The 20,482-nt window shown below is 50.9% G+C and overlaps 1 protein-coding gene across 3 annotated transcripts in view; it reads right to left on the reverse strand.

The window, feature by feature from the left end:
* Nucleotides 1-17,803, reverse strand: part of LOC133355244 (ephrin-A5-like) — a 193,485-nt gene extending 175,682 nt beyond the window's left edge. For all 3 annotated transcript variants that reach the window (XM_061572625.1, XM_061572624.1, XM_061572623.1), the window contains exon 1: nt 16,971-17,803. In XM_061572625.1, coding sequence (XP_061428609.1) covers nt 16,971-17,068 — 98 coding nt within the window. In that variant the 5' untranslated portion in view covers nt 17,069-17,803. The remainder of the gene's footprint in view (nt 1-16,970) is intronic.
* Nucleotides 17,804-20,482: the final 2,679 nt, after the last annotated feature.

The raw sequence follows: 20,482 nt of genomic DNA on the forward strand, positions 1-20,482 counted from the left end.
CTGCTTTACAAGCATCACTCCCCGCCCCCTCCGCTCATTGGCCCTGCCATGGGAATGTGGAATTGCCACCACTACCGGTTGGGGACGACCGACGCAGGCGAGCGTCAAGCCGTGAGCTTCGTTTGTGAGCAGCGCGACGCTGCTTTGTCTCCTCTTTCTTCTTCGCCTCGACGCTCGGGAAAGCGGGGGGGGGGGGGGGGGGCGGGAGGGAAGAGATGGAGAGAGGCCTATCTCGACGAGCTGTGAGCCTGGGTAGAGAGAAGATTTCTATCCCTGGGGTGGGTCGGTTGGGATTTGTGGCAGCGCATTTAGCGGCACGGAGCGCATCTCGCCGACGGGCAGTGGAGGGGAGAGCCGCCCGCTAAGAAGGATTCCGTGGAACCGCCGCGACCGATAACCTCCCCCTCGCTGGAGGCTGTCGTGTGCTTAAGTGGTTGTTGTGGGTTCACTGCAGCCATCTCGGCCGGGTCACGCAACCACCACCGCCACCACCACCGCCGCCACCGCCAACACCCCCAATCACCACCACCCCGTGCTCACCGCCTGTACCTGAAGCTGTGCACCGCAGGACCCCCCCCCCCCCCCGCCCCACTTAGTGAGCAGTGGAACTTCTTAGCCAGCGGCGGGGGCTTTCAACCCAGCCCCCGGTGGGGAGTGAAAGACTTTTGGCGAGGGGGGTTTAAGGGGCACGCATCCCGCGGTGTCAACATCACGCCGGAGAGATTCGTCGTGAGAGTGCGTGTCGGGGTGCGGAGGTAAAATACACGCGCGCGCAACACCCAGCGTGAAACACCAACACACATCGCACCGACACACGCGGCATGACACGGCTGCCTGACGTTCCAGTTGCTCCCACTGCTCCCGCTCCCACTGCGCTCATCAGGCTCACTCCGCTTGCACGTGCGCAGCCCGTTCTGTCAAAGCCGCTGCTGCTGCTGCTGCATGACGGCCTCCCCAAGTCTTGGGGGGGTCGTTGGGGTCATTTGCCCACACCGTGCACCACACTGGCCAGTGCTGATTGGTTGAAAGCTATCCGTGCAAAACAAAAAATACATATCGCCAATTGAAACACACGGCCACAGGCGTCGCCACAGCTAAGGGGAGCGGGAGGAGGATGACGGAGTCAAGGAAGGGGACTCTTGCCCAGAAGAGGGATGGGAGGTGATTGATGGACGAAGGTCCGGGGGGGGGGGGGGGGGGAAGCGGACGGCGAGGCGGGAGAGCGATGAGCGTTGACGGATTAGTGCGACCCCTGCGATGTGGCCGGTTCGGGTCGGCAAAGCGCGCGGGGGTCTCGTTCCCAATTCCCTGCCCGCGCACGGCGAGACCTCTCGCGCTCACCCACGAGGCCGTCGTGGGAACCGGCTAACTTGTGCGCGCGTGCGTGTGTGGGCAGGTGGGGGGGGGGGTGACCGTGTCCGTGTGGGTGTTGTTGGTGTATGGGGGGGAGCGGTGGTGCAGCGGTTAGCGCGCTGCGCGTGTGTACGGACCCGCTCATGGCCAACACCAGTGACGATTATCTGAATGGGTGCTGGGCCTCCTCTCTTGGTCGGCCCAGCCCTGCAACTGTCCGTCCAGTGCTCGTCGAGTTACATTCACTTTTGGTCGCTGAACAAATACGCTATGAAGCCACACTCATTACACGCAAAGTACTTGCCACAGATTAACCACAATAGCTTGCTGATTTCGTCAAGGAACATAAACCATCATCATCATCCTCGTAGAAGCAACTGGCTGGCCACAGAACAAAGACAGTCACCGCATCGCGCGCTTTGAGATGCGCTTCTGGAACGCTCTTCCTTCCGATATTACGAAGCGACTGGAGCCATGCACTTTATAAATCTAGATTGAAAACTCATTTGTTTCGAACTACTGTTTCTGTTTAGTTTGTTGTCCTTCCCCCACACCTCTGATGAGCACGGTTGGCTACGTACGGTGCAAAAGAAGTTCAACACACATACAGTACATTTTGGCCCACTCTGTCACACTGGCCAGAAACCTTTGGAAGAGGTGGGAGCAACCCACAAATGTACCCCGCGGTTGGAGTGCGTGGCAATGGGGGGGGGGGGGCAGTGAGGGGGGGGGGGGGGGCAGTGAGGGGGGGGGGGCAGTTGGGGGGGGGGGGCATTTCGACCACCGTGCCGGGAGATGGAGCGCAATGGGGGGGGAGAGGGCAAAAAACAAAACGCGGCACAATCTTTGCGCGGTGATGCGAGCGAGCCGCCTGTAGGCACCCCACGTGTCGCAGCGCTCCGAGTCGCTCTCGCACGCGCAAGGAAGTCCAGGGGAGCCTCAGAATGTTGCCGCTGGAGAAAGGCGCACACGAGCGAAATCACCTCCCGATTCACATCGGCACGAGAGCAAGATCTCCCCGTATAGCCTTAACCGACTGTTGGGGCAAGTGCCGTTAGCGAGTAGCGCCTATGAAGGACCAGCACAGCACACGAGGGGTGGGGTGGCCAACACCACGTCCGGCCGCCTTTGTCTCCAGAGTGGCGACGTTTACACACCGCACCAGGTACTCATTTGAGGCTGAATCGACCTAGGGGAGGCTCAGGACCGGTTCAGATAATCGTCACTGGTGTTGGCCGCGAGCAGGAAGCGAACTTGGGTGGCCTGAATTCTAGATTTGAAGCTTTCGTGACTGCAAGTATTCATATTCTTAGGTTTTTTCGGTGAACTCACGTATGTAAAACATTAAAATTAATAAAAGTAAAATAAATAAAAATGGCCTGGTTCGTGGCGGAGCGCGCTAACCGCGACACTACGGGCCCCCAGCTCCCAATTTACATCGGCACAAGGGCACACACGCACACACACGCACACACACACACGCCCACATTCCAATCAGGCTCCTTTTGCTCGCCCAACTATCAAGTGGACGGCGTAATTGAAGGGCGCTTTTTCCACTTTCACGAGCGCGGTTTAAGATTTCTCGACACTGCCACCTGATGGCTTTTGAGGAAAGCCCTTTGTGAGTCTGACCACGCTCGCCGGCAGTGGACGTTACGAGCTCTTGGTCAGCGGCTGCGCCCGTCAGTTGAGTGGGTTTGGGCCATCGATTTAACCCCCCCCCCCCACTACTGCCGTGTCTAATTTAAATTAACGTGTCATTTGTCACAATTGAGTCTGCGCTCGCGTGCGCCTCTGTGTGTGTGTATCGGCTGGCTGTAACGCGCTGTCGACTCGTCAGTGGGACAAATTAATATGCGGTGGGTTTTCTTGGCCACATTCTGGAGTGACCCACTAATTCGATGATGTACACAGACACATCAATATTAGTTACCCGCGTGCGATGAACATTTCCCTGCCACTGCGCGTGCACCTCGAAGCAATGTTTATATTTAAAATGCAAGTTTGCACAGCGTGCGCATGCAGACACACGCACGCACAAGCGCATGCCCGCATACAACAACAACCGCAATTCGCCACTAAGTGGCGGTGACGTTACCACGACGCTTGTGCCAGGCTGTGTGCACGTTGAGGCCACGTGGCACTCACGCACATGTGCGTGCACAACACAGGACAAATACCCGCACAGAAATGCACTAACGCATACACACGGACCACTAACACTTGCCAACACAAACACAAAAAAAACAAAGATCCCCCCTATAGCCTGAACAGACTGTTGGGACAAGTGCTGTTAGCGAGCACCCATTAAGGGCCAGAACGGCACGTGAGGGGGTGATGTGGCCAGCACCACGCCCGGCCGTCTTTGTCTCCCTCGTGCCGATATTTACCAGCTACTCATTTGAGGCTGAGTCGACCTCGGGAAGGCCCAGTACGGGTTCAGATAATCGCCACCGGGTCGCTGGGTTTGGAGCGCAGCGCGCTAACCGCTGCGCCACCGCTCCCCGCGAACGAATGCACACGTGCGCGCACGCAGCCACACTTTACAAACTTTGTAGCGCAGAGTGGAGCTTTACAAATGCCACCTCGCTATCGATTTTCCCCTGCGATGTTCCAACCACCTCGGAAGCGTCCATTAAAGTGAAATTAGCGTCGATTATCCGTGTGCGCGGTGCAAGGCGACTCCTAAGTCGATCATCGCGTCTTTAATAACGTTGCCGTCACCATTGGTACCTCATTTGCCAGTAAAAAATATGATAATTGTTTTTTTACCATTTTATCTGGCAACAAAACTGACACCAATGGTGGAAATGCTTACCCCCGAGCTCTCATACTCTGATGGTGCATTGTCTTTGAGTTGTGCGCCTTTTGGCGTCATCTGGTCCAACACCATGTGAGACTAGGCTCTAAGATAAGCTGTCTTGGGTGTGGACCAATCAACTTCAAGGACAGTGCATACATTATCAGAGTCATGTTTTTTTTGTTTGCATTATGACTGCAGATTTGTGGTCTATGCAAACATGACTCCTTGTAAAAAAAGGTGTCAGTTTTCTTGCCAGATAAAAGGGTAAAAAACCAATTATCAACGTTGCCGTCGTCATGGCCGGCTGGGTGGCATTGGCCTCTTCTTCCCTTCTTTCTGGCCCTCGTGAACATCGCGCGGCGAGGATTGCTGACGATGGCTCCGCGCGCCGTGGGTGTCAAAGCGGCGTGTGCGGGCAAATCCGGTTGTGCTTGTTCCAGGTTGTTTGTGGTTTGTTTTAAGGATGCCTGAGAGTAAATAGAACAGAATGGGCCCACCATCACTGCGCCGCGTGTGTGTGTGTGTTGTTTGTGTTTGAGACAAAGGCGGCCGGGCGTTGTGCTGGCCACCCACATCCCCCCCTTCTCGTGTGTTGTGGCGGCCTTCATAGGTGCTGCTTGCTAACAGCACTTGCCCTAGCAGTCTGTTAAGGCTATACGGGGGAAATTCTTTTATTTGTGTTTGCAACGCACGGTCGGGCAGTGTAGCGGTGAACGCGCTGCCCTCTGAACCCGGCGTAACGGAGGTTCGATTCGGTGGCGAATATCTGAACCGGTCCTGGGCCTCCCATAGGTCGACTCAGCCTCAAATGAGTATCTGGTGCGGTGTGTAAACATTGCCACTGGGGTAGACAAAACGGCCGAGCGGGCGTGGTGCTGGCCCACCCACGCCCTCCAAAGAGGTGCTCGCTCACAGCACTTGCCCCAAAAAAATCTGTTAAGGCCATAATCATCGTTGTCTATTCGCTCAAAGAAAAGCGGGCGACCGTTGATGAATGTGGCCTCATTGCTGCGGCGATGTTTGAGGGTTAGGCCGACGGAGGTCGATGCACGGGACCTTGGAAAACAATAGAAATATTTTAGGTGCAAACGCGTGGGGTTAACCAACTCCAAGGCTTGGCTCTCCAACACACCGGTGGTGCTGTACTCGTAACGAATTGCCACGTTCTGTTTACGTGACAAACCTTACGAATTGGCTGTGTCGGGTGGTGGCGGGTTTACCGACACATTTATAGATTTATACGCGATCTAACCCAAAAAAAGCCTGTATTATGGACAACTCCGAGGGTCAACAATGCGTACGGTAAAACCTTGCAGATGTGTCCACCTAATATCGTCCCACCTTTACGGTGCCCGTGAGCAGGTAAGGTGAGCACGGCTTGCACACACGAGCCCTCGTTCAGAGCGACAACTTTATCCGAATGTCCACCATGCTACCCGGAGCCCCTTCCCCGTCCCCATGAACCCGCCGGAGCACAAACGATCCGTCTTGCGTCCTCCCTGCAGTCAGCGGGCAAGGTCTTGCTGGCTGTGTCAGTGGCTTGGCGCAATTCATCTCACACAAGGTGGGGTTGGGGTGTGGGGGGGGAGTCTGCGAAGGTTCCAACCCCCCCGGGCACGGCATCGTAATCGGCCCCAATCATGGCAACCGTGGTCGATAAAATCAGTACTCGCTTTGCGGTGGTCACCCGGTGGCGGCTATCGTTTGGCGAGAGAGAGAGAGAGACAGGAGGAGGAGAGGGGGGAGGCGAATGATGGTGACCGTAAAAAAGTTTGGAATTTTCACCGCCGGTTTTAATGTCCTCCCCCCCCCTCTCTCCATCACCTAACCCCCCCCGCCGCCCCCCACTATCGGGAGACAAAGAGCCATGGCGCTTTCTCTCATGATCAGGGCCAACAACAACAACAACAACTAATATGTTTGACTCGACTTTTAACAACAAAACAAAGCCAAACATTGTTTTGTATTACAAGTAAAAAAAAAGTTCATAATTAATCCGCTCGTATTTTTCTCTGCGGTTGACGAATTAATGTATGTCACGCACGGGACACACCTCGCAACGCACATTTGCCAACTCGCTCAAAGGAAATGAATGAACGGCGAACGAAAGAACGAACGAACCAACAACGGCTCATTTCGCTAAGCGAAACATCTCCACGCAGGAATTCGTGCACGGAACAATGACGCCGTTGTGGGCACTCCGTGGGCTTAGAGGGGGCCAGGGATTGAGGAAATTCGCCGTTATATACTCGGCGTATGGAATAACACTGCACAAAGCACGCAATTAGTAACAACTTTAACTCGAGACCGCTCTGTGCGTGTGCGTTGGGGGTGGAGGGGGTGAGGTGTGTGTGTGTGTGCGTTGGGGGTGAGAGGGTGAGGTGTGTGTGTTGGGGTGTGTGTGTGTGTTATGGGTGAGGTGTGTGTGTTAGGGGTGAGGTGTGTGTGTGTGTTGGGGGTGAGGTGTGTGTGTGTTGGGGGTGAGGTGTGTGTGTGTGTGTGTTGGGGGTGAGGTGTGTGTGTGTGTTGGGGGTGAGGTGTGTGTGTGTTGGGGGTGAGGTGTGTGTGTGTTGGGGGTGAGGTGTGTGTGTGTGTGTTCGGGGTGAGGTGTGTGTGTTGGGGGTGAGGTGTGTGTGTGTTAGGGGTGAGGTGTGTTTGTTGGGGGTGAGGTGTGTGTGCTGGGGGTGTGTGTGTTGGGGGTGAGGTGTGTGTGTTGGGGGTGAGGTGTGTGTGTGTTGGGGGTGAGGTGTGTGTGTTGGGTGTGTGTGTGTGTGTTAGGGGTGTGTGTGTGTGTGTTAGGGGTGAGGTGTGTGTGTTGGGGGTGAGGTGTGTGTGTTGAACTTCTTTCGCACCGCGCTTCGCTGCGAAGCCGGCGACGCGAGTTCGATTCACGCTCACGGCCAGTCCCGAGTCGCTCCTAGGTCGACTCGGCCTCAAATGAGTACCCGGCACGGTGTGTAAACATCGCCGCCGCGTGTGTGTGTGTGTATTCCTGCAACTTATGCATGTCTATACGTGTTCATACGCGTGTGTGTGTGGTGCGTGCGTGTGTGTGCGTATGTGTGTGTGTGGTGCATGTGTGTTCATGTAACTATGCATGCCTACGTGTTCACACGCGTGTGCTACCACGTGTGTGCGCGCGCGTGCACGTCCGCTTGACAGCCGAACGTTGACGCGCAGAGGGATATTTATACAATCTGACACACTCAGTGGCCTAATGAACGCCAATGGGTCCCATTCCGGCAGTTTCCTTGCCATTGCCCCGTCATTAAGAAAGAATTTAAACACTTCAGAGGTTTTCTGCAAAAAAAATTCATACAAAAAAAAGCACACACATGCAGTGCAGTGCATAAGCGAGTAAATGCAGAACGCATGTGTGGGCCGCCTAGCATTAAAACTTCTGCTGAAACACTCCAGGATCATCTGTGGCTCCCTAGGTCATAAATGCATGTGTGTGTGTGGGGGGAGGAGAGCAGTGGTGTGCAGGGAAACAAAGACGGCTGGGTGTGGTGCTAGCCAACCACGCCTTCGTGTGCCGTGTGCCTTCCCAGACGCTCGCTATAATAGCACTTTGCCCAAAAGGCTGCTACGGCTATACGGGGGATAGTTGTCTTTATCTCTATGTGTGGGTCGACTCACCAACCCTTCCTTGCGTGCATCCTGCCACTCTTAATAGATGCTCGCCAACTGCATATGCTCCTAAGGGCCTATGCAGCGAAACTAAAGGCCCTTTGTCTATATGCATAGTCTATGCACGTGCTGTGTAGGGCCATACTATAGATACAGGGACTGAACGAGATTATAATCTGTTCGCCATATCGCATAGCCGGATAAAGTTACAGTGCGCTAAGAGACACAAATATACAAGGGAAAGCGTGTCCCCCCCCCTCCCCATACCGTGGCTTGGTATCCACACACACACACTGCTAACATTCACCATCACAATAGATCTGTGTCTACAATGCAGATCAGACGTATAAACTGACGTTAATCATTTAACCCGCGCCAATAAGGTCCAGTGTTACTCAACGTAATGGTGGCAATTCGACGTTCCTATGGCGAGGATCAATGTGGCCACTTTCACACACCAAACGCGAGCTTATAAAAAAAGAATCAATAAGCAATTGGCTAAACCTCTTCCTCATTAGCACGCTGAGGCTTTCCTACTTCCAATACATTGAATAATTGATATTAAAACATCACTAGTAGGGTCCCTGCTTAAAATAATCTCGAGGCTCGGCGAGGCTTTTTCCTGGGTGAGGGTTTCGAATCACGTAACATCACAGTGGGCAGCGCGCCATGGATACGGAACGGATCCGAGAGAACGTCCCCCCGTAGAGATGGAGCAATGAAATGGGCTCGTACGCAGGTGGCTATAGGATTATGAGAGGTGGTGGTGGTGGCGGCTTGCAGACAGAGGCCTTCATCCAACAGTGGCACGACCATCATAGCAAGCGTAGGCAATGTTGAAAGTTACACACTTTAAATGCACACATACATACACGTGTACATAATACATCTATCTATACAGACAGACAGTAACAATTGCATAGTAATACATGTACGAGTATTTTTCGATTTAAATCTTTCGTGACTGCAGGGATTCATCTTCTTGGTTCTTTCGGTACAGTCACGTAGAAGGGAAGTAATAAAATAATAAAAATAAAACATAATAAAATAATTCTCACGACGTTTCGGCCACAACGCAAGCAGCCGTCCTCGGGTGAAGAACAGGTCTGTCGGAAAGACAGCGTGGCCGAAACGTCGTGAGAATTGCATTTTATTGTTTTATATTTATTATTGTATTACTTCCCTTCTACGTGACTTTACCGAAAGAACCAAGAAGATGTACGAGTATGTAATTCAGTTAGACTTTAACATTATTGAGCGGCATATGTATTGCATTTAAAGTTTCAATTTGTCATCGTATATATCTACTTTATTATTTTACGCAGCTCTGACTGAAAAAACGTAGGCGCCTGACAGTAACATCGTCGCTATTATTATAATAGCTACCCGTAAGAACCACACAAAGCTTGGAACAACACCGAAAACCACAGCGCGGCAAAGTTTCTTTCACTTTTTGCTGGGAGTTTACACAGCAAATAATCGTTAATCCCCCCGCTATTCAGAGTGCCCATTCACACGGAGTTCTGTGGGGGCCCCGAGACGCAGCGAGCGAGTAGCAGCCGCTGCTGCTGCCGCCACACTCGCTAGAGAACAACAAACACATCAGAGCCACGGCGTGGTGCGGTCCAGACACACTGGTGGGTTTTTTAAGTTTTCAGTTTCAATTCTTTGGTATAACCCTGGGAGCCATTCGGCTCTTGAATCGGGTGCAACCGCAACAAAAAAAAAAACATGAACGAGAAAACATCTTAAAGTGACTGTGTTGACTATGTGCAAACAGAAAATCTAAGGAAAGGCGGCAAAATATTGCAGAAAAGCACCGTACACCAACGCTGTGTGCAAAAATCCCAGTGGGATGCAAGTCAAACATCCACAAGACAACTTAGATTAAGGCCATCAGTCTAACTCCGTACTACAACAAACATGGCAAAACCAAAAAACGTTTCGAAATCACCAAAATAAAGCCATAAAAGCAATGTAACAGTGATCATAGGAACTGTGACCGAATTTTCACAATAAACGACAAACAATATGTACCATCAAACCCTGCAGCCATAGCTGGCTGCATGAGTCACTCCACAAAAGCAGGAGCATCAGTCGGAATATCAAACATTTTCAATGCACCTTTACGATCAGCACACTAAATCAAAACAGTTGGCGGGCCCCGAGCCAACGGTGCAAATTCCACATTCCCACGGCAGTGATGGGGGAGGGTGGTCAAGTACATCCATCCTATAGAACCAAAGACGGTGCCGGCAATCACTGTGGTACTTCGTTGTGGCGATCCGGGAAAGGATGTCGATTACGGATGGGGTCGTTGAGTGGTGCCCCCCGAAAGAGGGATTGAACTGGGGCTCTTCAGATCGTGAGCCCCAGCGCTCCGACCACAATGCCACCACCGGCCAGACGCCACCGTATGGACAGGGCACAACGCTTACCACAGCAGTAAAGCGTACGCACACAACACGACACGGACTGTGCAGTATATAGCCACGTGGTGGTAGCTGACAACGGTCACTGACTGCGAGATTCAGCTACTCTCCATCGGCTTCAGCGTCACACAGTCCGCACCGGAGGCGAATTACTCGGTCCACCCGACAATTGCAGCGGCATCAGCGAGGCTCCGGGCTGAAGCTGCCCGCTCCGTGACGCGCCCAGCCCCCCACGTCGCTCCACGTCGCTCCAAGTCGCTCGGGGGTCGTAGTGGGGGGCCACGTTCTGAATGTAACTTTTACTATTTTTCATCGCTGCAGGCAAAGAAAACTCGACTGCATTTGTGCGAAATTTCAACTCTCTCGCAACTTCTAGAACGTCACGAGAATTTCAACTCTCTCGCAACTTCTATAACGTCACGAGAATTGAAGTCGCTCACTCGGTGTATCGAGGGGGGTCGGGCAACCAAAATAACAAGAAGCGATATTTTTTGGTCGAATTCGGTCAACACAAAAAAAAACTAATAAAATAATTCTCACGACGTTTCGGCCACAACGCAAGCAGCCGTCCTCAGGTGAAGACCAGGTCTGTCGGGGAGACAGCGTCAATGACAGCGTCGTGAGAATTATTTTATTATGTGTTATTTTTATTATTTTATTACTTCCCTTCTACGTGACTTTACCGAAAGAACCAAGAAGATGAATCCCTGCAGTCACGAAAGCTTTAAATCGAAACAACAACAAAAAAACCTCAACATTTCAAGAGCCGCAATGCAACGTGAATACGAGAGAGACGTAAATAACGTCACAAAAGCCGGTTCCTTAAAGAAGCCGCATGCGGCTCCGGAAACGTAGGTTGCCGACCCCTGCCTGGCCTCCATGTATGAATTCGACGCGTGGAACCCTTCGAGAACATCATGGTGCAGCGGCGCGGGACACTGCGCTCTCAACCAGAGCACCACGAGTTCGAGTCTCTGCCACGGCTGAGATCAAACATCAGCGCCGCGTAATATCTACATCGGTCACGATCCCCCCCCCCCGCTGCCCCCAACTTCACCAACCCGCATTGACCAGCGTGGTGAAGTATGGTCAAACAACCCCAAGCGGCGCGTAGTGGATGGAGTAAATTGACAAATGGCTGGAATTCACTCTGTTATTATTACAGAATATTGCAGATTATAAGGCGAACTTATTTTTTCATCATGCATTCTAAAGCAAAAGTTATGGGTGCGTCTTACACTCCGGTAGATGTGTGTTTTGGGAGAATCGTTACATCATTACCACTATTTTTTCTTATTGCTTCGCTTTTCGCATACAGCACTGATATACAAAACCATTTTCATGACGATGATGACGATGGTGAGGATAGTCACGATGAGCTACAGCGAACACAATCCTCCTCTGACCAAACTGCCGCAGTGCAACAGTTGGCACGCAGATGGATGCATGATATTCACTGCCGAGCTTCACGTTGGAACTCTCTGCAGGACAGGCGAGGAGCGCAAATGGATGATGCCCTTTGGCACTCGATAGCGCAGCGCTCAGTCGCATGCTAAACCTATCTGGAGCTCCGGCGTGGGTAGAGGCTCTGTACACACACACGCAGCAGTGGCTGTGTGTGTGTGTGGCTGTGTGTGTGTGTGGCAAGGCTGCGTTGGCTGGGTCATGTAGCCCGCATGCCCAGCCACCGCATGCCTAAACAGCTTTTGTTCGGTCGGATCGAGGGGGCTAAACGGGAGCGGCACGGGCTAGAGAAGAGATGGAGTGATGTGGTACAGGAGGACGTGGAGCTGAGTGGACTTGCCGATGACTGGTACCAGCAGTGTCAAGATCGGCCTCTGTGGAGGAGGCTCGTGAAGGACGCTACTGGGCAGTTGGAGGCAGTCGCCCTCCAACAACAACGGAGGGCGGAGGAGCGACGCTCACAACAACGAGCGGAGCGCCGGGTGGCTAAAGCACAGCAAGTTGGCACAGTAGGGGGCACAGGTGGTGCATCAGCCAGTCATCTCGGTCATCTCGGTCATCTCGGTCAGTCGACCCGTGGCAACTGGGTCTGCCCCGTGACCTCCTGCCAGCGGGCGTGCGTCTTATAATCCGGACAAAACAAATGACATGATGGGCTATTACAAAAAAAAATAACGGTGCAGTCGTTACCGTCGCTGCATAAACATCCATGCTACGAATCCCTTTCGGTGATTTGCGCGCGTAATGCATTGATTGCACAGCGTGAGCGCCCGTTGCGGGGAATCGAACCGTTGGAAATGGTCCGCGCGAAGTGGCTCAAGCAGCCTTCAACGAGCGAGACAGCGTGACTCGAAAGGCAAAGACATCGCAACCACGGCGACACAACAACTGTCTCCCAGAAGTGGTAAAAGAGCACAGCCGAGCTGGTCAGGAGCCGTTGCGTATACTGAGGACTGTCACTTCAGCAGGGGTCCGTCTGGATGGGCACATCACGCCCAGTGTGCATCTTCTTTGTGCCGATGTGTACTCGTTTAGGTGCCGGGGAAATGTGTTTGTATTTAGTGAAAAATGTTTAAGCCTTTGCATATACACTACGCGTTTTCTTTAAATAAGTAACTAAATGTTTATACCGACGCAGCAATAATCCTGGATCCAGCACCTGCGGTTAATTCATCGCTCCATCTCTAATGCCGGACGTGCTCTCGGACGGACGCGTTTCCATTCCTTGGCTATCATAATAATTTTACAGAAAGGGTAAAACCTATCCTTGTATTTATATAACTTCTTAGAGGAGTTGCCGGTCATTCACCCAGGGAAGCCTCGCTCATTCTCAAGACTCGTTTTTCAGAAGGGTCCTTCTCTATCGATGTCTTGGGCCAAATCAATTAAGAGTTTGGCTTCGAGTGGGAGAAGACATCGTGTACCCAGGGAGAGATCACCACGCAAATCAGGACGCCAACAGACAAACACAGCGTACTTACACACAGACACACACACACACAACGTACTTACACAGACACATACACAGCGTACTTACACACAGACACACACACAACTTACATACACACACACACACATAACTTACATACACACAGACACACACACAACGTACTTACACACAGACACACACACAACTTACACACAGACACACACACACATAACGTACATACACACAGACACACACACAACGTACTTACACACAGACACATACACAGCGTACGTACATACAGACACACACACACACACTTACACACAGACACACACACACACACTTACACACAGACACACACACAACGTACGTACACACGGCAACACACACACAACGTACGTACACACAGACACACACACAACGTACTTACACACAGACACACACACAACGTACTTACACACACACATACGACCTACTTTCGCACGGCAACACACACACAACGACGTACGTACGCACGGAAACACGCGTGCAACATACCCACGCAAATCAATTCCGTACAGCGCGAACATTTACTGCAATGAATGGCATGATTATAAGTTTCTGGAAGTTGTTTTTTGTATCATTGGTTCCTTCTCTGCCTCGCCACCACGCAGCCCGGGATAGCCCCAGGGTGGTCCACCCATCCGAGAACCAACCACCAGGCTGAGACCTGCTCAGCTTCCGAGATGAGGTGCGCATTCAAAGGTGTGCGACGTCGGTCCCAAGCGATTGGAATTCACGGCGCAATCCACAAACCCCTCTCTCTTCTCCTCTCCCTTAACATGCCCCGGCTGGCTGATGTAAACTTCTATCAATTGCACAATAGCACATACAATTATCCGCCCAGTGGGTTGCGTTATGTTGCAAGCCTATCATTAACTGGGAAATACGCGCGCGCACGCACGCTCTCCTCGTATACATAGATTTACAATGCAAGCTAGAGACGACACTATCCGTACTTTCAGTCTGATGTGACCATTGATCAACGCTGTGCACAGGAAAAGGCAGTTGGCATCTGTTGACGAGTTTAAGCCAGTTGCGGGAAATGGCACATTCCTCCCGACAAACGTGGGTTGGTGATGTTTCACTCTTTCAACCGCGGGATAATGAGAGCCAGCCTCTTCGTTATCTCGGACGAGTCTACAACAGCTCTTAAGACAATGGGATAAGAGAGAGACTTGAATATTGCACATTGCTGCGTAAATATTCACCCTCGTTGCAGCACGGGCATTAAAATGTAACGTTTTTGTTTCCGTTCACAACAACAGCCGTGACATGTTATTCACTATCGTTGTACACGGGTTAAAGATTGCTGCTGGATGGGACAACCCAGCATGTCTGATCATGATGATTAAAGGACCGCTACTGCCTTTCGGCATAATGTGCCCATACTTAGAAACACACAGCACTTAACAAGCATTGACGCTCGGCACTTATACGAACACATGCGCGCGTGTGCACCTATGCAAGGCTTTTCATGTCTGGATATACAGGTACTGTATGTATATGCGTGTATCGTTGAGTGGACATAAGTGCGTTATACATAAATGCATATTGTATTCGGCATGCACATACGTGTCGCGTATAAGACACATTGTTTATACATGCTCACGTATGTTATTGGCCGATCCATATTACGTGTGGATTCTCACGTGTCACACATCGTTCACGTACACATGCCAATGCTAAGTCTATGCGGTATCTGTGTAGTTATCGAGACGGCCACCAGCACTGCACGGTGATGTATAGCCCCAATATCAAAGTCTCTGCGCATCAAAGTCTCTGCGCATCACAGCTGCTGATGATGATGATTCCACAGCAGTGACTGAAATAGTGATTTAAAAAACAACTCCCGTGCATTTTGGAGACTACTGTACGTCCATACGTCAACCTACGGTGGCCAACAATAAGCACGTGCGGGCACAGTCTACTCCGAGTGCAAGCGTGCACTTGCAGGAGATGAATGCCCCCCCTCGTTCTGTTTATTGTGCAAGTATGATGCACTAAATTTCGATTTAAAGCTTTCGTGACTGCAGGGATTCATCTTCTTGGTTCTTTCGGTAAAGTCACGTAGAAGGGAAAGTAATAAAAAATAAAAATAAAACATAATAAAATAATTCTCACGACGTTTCGGCCACAACGCAAGCAGCCGTCCTCAGGTAAGGAGGGCAGGTCTGTCGAGGAGACAGAGTCGGAATGACACACTCCAGGCTTGGAGCGACTATTTAAGCTGGGATGGAGGGGGGAAGGTGCACTATATTTGAAATATCTGGAGAGCAGCGATGCGTTCGTCATGTATTATGATCGAGCGTGGAGCGGTGGCGCAGTGGTTAGCGCACTACGCCTCGGTCACGGATTTACACCGATCCCTGGAACCAATTCAACCAACTCGCACTGGCACCATCCGTGGTGAAGTATGGTCAAACAACAAAGACCAACGCCGCGTGGGTGGAAGCCTTCATCCAAGCGGTGGGTTGATAAAAGGATCGTAAACGATGAATGATACATTCAATGTGCACACTCTCTACTCGATGGTATTTAAATAGGCGTGTACAGCGGCAATGATACACTAATTGCGAGGTTATTACGTTTTATGAACCATACTTTATTACGTTGAGGCTTGCACGCTAACGAAACGCGCACCCCCCCACCAACCACGAGCAGCAGACAAAGGCGCCCACTGTCATTGCCCTCGCGATCCGCTCATCGTAGTGGGAGCGAGCGCTGTTTGCGAGCACCTATTAAGAAGATTTTGCTGTTCTTTCCTGGATTTTTTCCCTGTTTTTGTTCGTTGCCGTTGCACCCGATTCAAGAGCCGCACGGCTCATAGGGCTACACCTAATACATGGAACTGAACCGAAGACCCAACGCGACACACAGACACACGCACACACGCGCCCGCTTCAACACAAGGCTTGCCGCACCCAGGCACAGCCTCGACAAAAAGTGCCCTTGGCACCTCCTGTCGAAGGCAGACACGGCAAGCTGGTTGGCCCGGCGGCACAAAACGCCCGGCCGCCTTTGTCTCCCCAGAACCAACGCACCAGGCACTCATTCGAGGCTGAGGCTACCTAGCGGAGGCGGGTTCAAAAAACAAGAATCTTCACCGGTGTTGACCGAGGGGGTGGGCAGCGAAGTCGGCTCGCCTGGGATCCGTGAGACGCAGCCGCGCGCACCGCTGATGATGCACCGCACCGCTGATGATGCACCGCACCGCTGATGATACACCGCACCGCTGATGATGCACCGCACCGCACCGCTGATTTTGCACCGCACCGCTGATGATGCACCGCACCGCTGATGATACACCGCACCGCTGATGATGCACCGCACTGCTGCCCGAAATCTCTCTTCAACTCGACTCACGCGCAGAGCCCCGTTTAACCCTCGCGATTTGCGAGCGCCTATTTAAGGCCACACCAGACTCGAGTTGCGCACCCAACTCAGCGGAGACCACTCACTCGACCACACACACACAAAAAAACAAAGACCCCTACCCCCGTATAGCCTTGACAGACTGTTGGGGGAAGTGCTGTTTGCGAGCAACACTTATGAAGTCCGGCACGGCACATCAGGGGGTGGCCAACACCACGCCCGACCGCCTTTGTCTCCCCTGTGCCGATGTATTTACACACCGCACCGGGTGCTCTTTTGAGGCTGAGTCGACCTCGACCACTCACTCGCGCCAAGTCCAACTTCATCAACCTCGCATCCTCTACCCCGAGCCGTGGGGGGAGGGGGGGAGGCGAGTGCCATCTTCCAGCACCCCAAACGCGACTCACTCATCCAAGTCAGACGTTTCGCTCGCTCCGAGACTCACCTGGGGTTGCTGCTGTTCCAGTAGACCGAGTGTCTTGCTCCCCCGGCTGTCCCACTGCCAATGACAGCCGCCCACATCCACACGAGAATGAGCCACATATCGAGATGCGTGCGGGCGACAGCAGCAGCAGGAGTTGTAGTAGGAACTGGAGGGTTTTTTTCAAAGGCGACAAGGAGAGGAAATTTCAGCAAGCCTGAAAGTTCTTGAGAGGTCTGTCCGAGAATTTCTTGGCTACTCTCGCCGCTGGTTGTTGTTGTTGTTGACGACGAGGATGATGCTGCTGCTGATGATGATAATGATGATGTTGCTGTTGCATATAGCAATTTAACAACAGCAGATGTTAAAAGTCCCAGCTGTTGTACTCACTCAATCACCGCCCTGCACAGCGCTATTTGACAGAAGAAAAAAAATATATAACGTTTAAAATAGGAAAAAAAAGTATATGCCAGCTATCTATACAGCTGTGTTCATCCAGCATCGAGAGAACAAGAAGCGGTGGACTTTGTTTTGTTGTTGTTAAAAAATCTTTAAATTCGTCCTTGTCGCTTTCGAAGTCGTGGTGTGTTGCGCGCTTTGCAGTTCACAGCAACGTAGCCCGGGGCAGTGTGAGCGCAAACCAAGTAAGTTGCGTGTGTGTCTCTCTCTCTGTGTGTTACTGAGTGGTGGCGATGAGAGAGCGAGAGCAGACAGAGACGGAGACGACGAAAAGCCCGGGTCCGCCTTTGTTGAAGAGGACACACACACACACAGGAGCCCCCCCTAGACACACGCACTCTGCACGCGTGGTGCTCGCCTCTCGCCTGCACGGAGCGACTGAGCCACTCGGCGCACGTGTCCCGCGGCCCCCGCAAACGCCGGCGCCGGTGCCCCTCACCCCATTGGACGGCGCTCGCGGGCCCGTTGGGCGTGGCCTAAGGCTGGGGAGAGCTGAGCCGTGATTGGTCGCAGAGATTGGGTGGGTGGGTGGGAGGGGAGGGGAGGGGAGCGGTGGTGCAGCGATTAACGCTGAGCTGCCAAGCTGGCCCTACCCGGGTTCGATTCCCGTTCACGGTCGACACCGGTGACGATTATTTGAGCCGGTCGTGGGCCTCCCCTAGGTCGACTCGGCCTCAAATGAGTAGCTGGTGCGGTGCGTAAACATCGCCGCTGGGGAGACAAAGGCGGCCGGGCGTGGTGCTGGCCACCCCACCCCCTTATGTGCCGTGCCGGCTTTTATAGGTGCTCGCTAACAGCACTTGCCCCTAAAGTCTACAAAGGCTATTCGGGGGATCTTTGTCTTTTTTTGCGGTAGTGTATCGGTTAGCGCTACGCTTCGTTATGAACCCGGCGTCCAGGGTTCGATTCCCGCTCACGGCCAACACCGGTGACGATTATTTGAACCGGTCCTGGGCCTCTCCTAGGTCGACTCAGCCTCAAATGAGTACCCGGTGCGGTGTGTAAACATCGCCACTGGAGAGACAAAGGCGGCCGGGCGTGGTGTTGGCTCACAGCGTAGTGCGCTAACCACTGCGCCACCGCTCACCTCTAAAGATAAATATAACGGAATAATAGTTATTCTTGGTGACTGCAGGGATTGATCTTCTTGGTTCTTTCGGTAAAGTCACGTAGAAGGGAAATAATAAAATAATAAAAATAAAACATAATAAAATACAATTCTCACAACGTTTCGGCCACCACGTCTGAATTCAGACGCTGTCTTTCCGACAGCCCTGTTCTTCACCTGAGGACGGCTGCTTGCGTTGTGGCTGAAACGTCGTGAGAATTGTATTTTATTATGTTTTATTTTTATTATTTTATTATTTCCCTTCTACGTGACGTTACCGAAAGAACCAAGAAGATGAATCCCTGCAGTCACGAAAGCTTTAAATCGAGGAATAATAGTTCATGTTATTATGGAGTATATTTAATATTAAATCAATGTTCTCCTTTCATAGTTGTATGGGAAATACACGATTAGCACGGTTGGCTACGTACGGTGCGAAAGAAGTCCATACATGCCTAACGTTTGAAGAAAATGTACAATTAAATTATTGGTTTCTTATGTCAGGGAAATAATAAGTTTGAGCATGTTTTTAAAAGTATTACCTTATTAAAATAGCTTTGCTGTGACATTTCATTCATTCAATAATTATTATTATTACTCAGTGCCTGCAATTTATTAAAATGCAATTTGGTATTTATTTATAATTCAAAGAAAAAATGCAATTCAAATTAAGGGCAAATATTACTCTTTAAAGTAGAAACAAATGCGATGTAGACGGCATACCTATGGCGGTGCGAACTGTAAGTGGAAACATTGTAAAAAAAAAATAACATTAGTCTCTCTAAGAAAAAGTAGATATTTACATATACACACGCCGTATTTATTTTTCCAATATTAAGAAAGTAATACAAACACCTAGATCACGTTTACCAATCTACAACGTTCGCGAATAAAACAAACAACTGCTACCCCGGAAGTAATCAATCACAGCCAGCTGTCAGTCCACTGCTGGATGTGAAGGCCTCTTCTCTCTTGCACGCCGTGCCGGTCACGGGGGTCGTTGTTTGACCATACTTCACCACTCTGGTGAGCGCGGATCGAGTGAAGAAAGAATTGCTGCTCGGCACCATTTCTGGAGAGTGCTTGAAAGATAATTGGTGCAAAGTTTACACGACAAGTCTGCACGTTTCTTTTTCAGAGTTCTGCATGGTCTGTTGTGAATAAATACAAAAATAGATATTTTTTTTATATACCTTCTAAGGCTCTTGGCCGCGTTTATTTAGCTGTTAGCAGTGCGGCTCGCGGAGAGATGTGAACTAGTCTGTGAAATATTCTGGCAGAGTTATGAGTGGAAATAATACATGGTGTATACAGCAAGAAAGAGACAGATCATTTAGCCGAAGACTTTTCCCACCTGCAACAATATAGGTCCCTTGGCAAAAATACTATATATACTGCAGTTAATATATACAGTCTATAATGTGGAAACGTTTATATAGTCTCTCAGAGTAGTATTTTTCTTCTGTAACAAGCATACTTTTTTTTTGCAAAGGAAAAATAACACACTTTAACTGAAGTTGAAATATTAAATGCATTTTCTGTGAAGCCAGCTCAAGTTTAATTAATGCGCTGCGTGCGTTAATTGGCGTGGTGTTCCTTGAAAATAATTATAACCCGTACGCTTCAATTTACAAAAAGCGTTTACAAATTGGGTATGAAATGAGTGCGGAGCTGAAAAATGTAAAAAAAAAAAATCCGGCTTTTATTAAATTCTCACGCTTTGGAGTAAAAAATTCAGAGTGCTTTACAAAAGCACATATATATAAATAAGCCTCCTCTGAAAGCCCCTGCATCATTTACACAGGCTTGATTGGGAATAATGTGCACATTTTCTCCGGAACAAACCGGCACTCGTACATGCGAATGTGGAATTACCACCAATGGCTCAGAGGCTACCAACGTGACAGTTTTTTCACGGCTAAGTTTTATGTCAAAGCATTGCTCTGGAAAGCCAATCGACCGACGGACT

Source organism: Lethenteron reissneri, chromosome 50 (genome assembly GCF_015708825.2).
Source record: "Lethenteron reissneri isolate LAM-NWPU_2019-01 chromosome 50, ASM1570882v1, whole genome shotgun sequence".
NCBI classification, from domain to species: Eukaryota; Metazoa; Chordata; class Hyperoartia; order Petromyzontiformes; family Petromyzontidae; genus Lethenteron; species Lethenteron reissneri.